Raw genomic sequence first — 3,324 nt, 5'->3', positions numbered from 1 at the left:
GAGTTTTGTTTCTTTTTATGTTTTAATTATAAAACCATTAAATTTTATCAAATTATCCTTGTTTTACTTTTGAGTGGGAAACAAAATTCTGGTATTATTTAATGCCGGTCTTTACCTTTCCAAAAGGAAATAGTATTTTATTTACAGAAAAATCAGTATCCTTTTAAACCTTGAAAAATTAAATATTCTTTAAAAAACAAATTCACATAAAGTAAAAAAAAGGAAAGAAAATCTGAGTAATAAATAGCAGGATAGCGGTTAAATTCGTATGAGGCAGACCAAACCACCTAATCCATGTCCTAGTATAACGACAAAAGACATCCGCACCATTAACATACTACCACGTGTCGGCTGTCACACTTTCCCGCGGAGCACCAGACCAAGCCTTCCTTCTCCTACTCGGAGTATAAATCACTGCACATCAACTCCGTAGCCATGAACTCCGTGCCGGAAAAGGAAACATATTCGAACGACCCCTTAACTAAAGAGATGCATCACAATATATATCACATTTCCGAGTCCGTTTAGGAATCCCACTTCAAATCTCTATTTAAGTTCTCCAAACTCCCAAAGAGACCCCAAATCCAAGCGGAGAGATCCAAACGCGGCTAGGGATTGAAGAAGACGCCATGGCCGCCTTTCTAACGTACGCTCTCCTCCTCCTCTTCTTCCCCATCCTTCTCTTCCCGGCGTCCGCTGCCGTCCAGTCCGGCGGTTGCCTTACGGAGAAATTCTCGAGCAACCGCGTCTTTGCGGCATGCAGAGATCTCCCCCACCTCTCCTCCTCCCTCCACTGGAGCTACAACCGCGCCGCGTCGTCCCTCTCCATCGCCTACGTGGCGCCGCCGGAGGCGCCGGCGGGGTGGGTGGCGTGGGCCATAAACCCCAGCGGCACCGGGATGGTGGGATCCCAAGCCCTGATCGCGTTCAAGAACCCGAGCGGCGAGATGGGGGTGAAGACTTACAACATCACGGGGTACGGTCCGATCAAGGAGTCGGCGATCGATTACGAGGTCTCGGGTCTGGCGGCGGATTTCGTGAGCGGTCAGATGCGGATGTTCGCGACGGTTAAGTTACCGCAGGGGATGGAGGCGGTGAACCAGGTGTGGCAAGTGGGGTCGTCGGTGACTGGAGGGGTGCCGGATAAGCACTCGTTTGGGCCGGATAACATGGCGGCGAAGGGGACGCTGGATCTGGTTAAGGGGTTGACCACGGCGACGAGTTCCGGCGGATCTGGATTGAGGAAGAAGAATGTGAGTTCTTCTAAAACCAATTGCATTATTACTTTTTCCGTTATTAAATTTGTAGCTATGTGAATTCTACTGAAATTTTTTAGGCTTTTATCTCTCTCCAAAGAATTCCTTTTTTAAAACATAATCTAATTAGTTAATCACTGGAGTGTTTGGTTGGCAGTTGGTATTTTGATTTCCACTTGGAATCTTCTCTTTTGTAGCATGACTTATTTAAATTAAGTTGGGATATTGTTAGGAGAATAATTGGCAGCATGTAGAAAGACAAAGTTGTTCACAAGAAGAGCATGTTTTAGGTGGGCTCTGTTTCCTCTCTTATTGGAACTTTATTTGATTAAGAGATCAATTAAGTACTACGCACCAAAGAACAAGAGGGAATAGCTTGGAGTTAAGGAGTAGATACAAATGGCTTCAGTCTCACTATATGCAGATGCCCTTTTTCTGTGTCTGGTGGTATATTAAGATATGAATGTTTAAGGCTACTTTACTATCCCTTTTATGTCTCAAAATAGGCTTGCAAAAAATATACATCTTTTGCATAAAGTAATCTTATTCTGTATTTACTTGAATTTATCATATTTAGCTGCTACAAAGATCCCTTTTCTCCATCTAATTGTGCTAATTTAAATGGTCTGCTTAGAGTTTTCTTATTGACCTCCTTTCCTATTCTTGTTTAGGTACATGGTATCTTGAATGCTGTAAGTTGGGGAGTTTTACTTCCAATGGGAGGGATAATTGCAAGATATCTCAAGACATTCAAGTCAGCTGATCCCGCTTGGTTTTATCTTCACGTCTCGTGCCAACTCATCGGTTATGGCGTGGGCGTTGCTGGATGGGCTACTGGTCTCAAACTTGGAAGCCAGTCAAAGGGAATCACATACACAACTCATAGGAATATTGGGATTGCTCTCTTCTCTCTTGCCACCTTACAGGTAAACAAAGTTTAAATCCTCTGTCTTCTTACATGTCTGACATTATAACAAGGAACTAAAGGCTATGATTAATGGAGAACTTGAAAGATTCTTCAAACCACTTGAGCTGATGATTTGCTTGATTCATCTCAGATCTTTGCGCTATTTTTGAGGCCAAACAAGGATCACAAGTCTCGCTTCTACTGGAATATCTATCACCACTTGGTAGGGTATGTTGTGATTGTCTTGGGCGTAGTAAACGTCTTCGAAGGCCTCAATATCTTAGCCCCTCAGCAGATGTGGAGGACAGTCTACATAGTTGTGATCTGTATCTTGGGCGGTATTGCCTTGTTATTGGAAGCCATTACTTGGATTAACTTTCTCAGGAAAAAGTCCGATGACTCCGCAAAGCCATACGGTGATGATTCCACGAACGGGCATCGCAGACCGCTGCCTCTCTGATTATCCTGCTTTCTATCGTTTTGTTCATTTTCTTCTACTACTTGTAAGGATACGATGGAGTTCGTAGGTTTTCTCTTTTCTGTTCTTTAGGTATTTACTCTTTTTAATGATACACTGTAATGTATTCCTAGTTTAGTTCTTATATTTGTTATCCAATGTCAGTTTCTGGTTGGTATGAAAGAATCTTATGCACAAGAAATCTTGGTTGTATTGCCCAATGCTATAATGGAGATGGTATTATTCTTGTCCATATGAAAGGTGATGAGGAGTACATTGCAAAAACACACACTCTGGTCCTTTTCATCTTCATCTTTGCCTTTCTGTTATCCAATACGATTCTCCATGCCTCATCAGTGGCATGAAATAGTCCATAATTTTAGACCACTAACACAAAGTAGAAGCGTCAAAAGTTGCTATCGAGAAAGGAAGAAAAAACAATCACACAGAACTGCGTCTTGCAATTAAGAAGGATGGACACAAAATTGGAGCTTTCACCAAACTAGACCTCCCAAATTGTATTTTACGGATCCAGTACATTTTAAAATTCAAGAGTAGTTCTGATGAAAGAATTTTAAATTTACTCAGAAAAATTTCCAAGTCTGGGGGGGAAATGCTCACATAATTAATTAATTAATCACCTTTCTAATCTTCATCTAGTACATGTTGGGTCCTACTTACGGTAAGTAACTCACACATGAAAG

General features: G+C 41.9%; 1 protein-coding gene across 1 annotated transcript; it reads left to right on the top strand.

The window, feature by feature from the left end:
• Window positions 1–426: 426 nt before the first annotated feature.
• On the top strand, window positions 427–2,873 carry LOC140769226 (cytochrome b561 and DOMON domain-containing protein At3g25290-like). Its single transcript, XM_073109864.1, has 3 exons — window positions 427–1,253; window positions 1,928–2,182; window positions 2,315–2,873. The coding sequence occupies exons 1-3, from the start codon at window positions 630–632 to the stop codon at window positions 2,621–2,623; spliced, it is 1,188 nt and encodes a 395-aa protein (XP_072965965.1). The 5' UTR covers window positions 427–629; the 3' UTR covers window positions 2,624–2,873.
• The last annotated feature ends 451 nt before the right edge of the window (window positions 2,874–3,324 follow it).

The sequence above is a fragment of the Typha angustifolia genome, chromosome 10 (genome assembly GCF_048772165.1).
Source record: "Typha angustifolia cultivar Huaian chromosome 10, ASM4877216v1, whole genome shotgun sequence".
NCBI lineage: Eukaryota > Viridiplantae > Streptophyta > Magnoliopsida > Poales > Typhaceae > Typha > Typha angustifolia.
The sequence above is the reverse complement of the archived record's forward strand: the minus strand, read 5'-3'. Positions and strand labels throughout refer to the sequence as shown.

Coding starts and splice junctions, on each gene's coding strand:
- LOC140769226 (XM_073109864.1), top strand. CDS start 630: ATGGCCGCCTTTCTAACGTACGCTCTCCTCCTCCTCTTCTTCCCCATC. Junction 1,254..1,927: donor CTGGATTGAGGAAGAAGAAT/GTGAGTTCTTCT, acceptor ATTCTTGTTTAG/GTACATGGTATCTTGAATGC. Junction 2,183..2,314: donor TCTCTCTTGCCACCTTACAG/GTAAACAAAGTT, acceptor GATTCATCTCAG/ATCTTTGCGCTATTTTTGAG.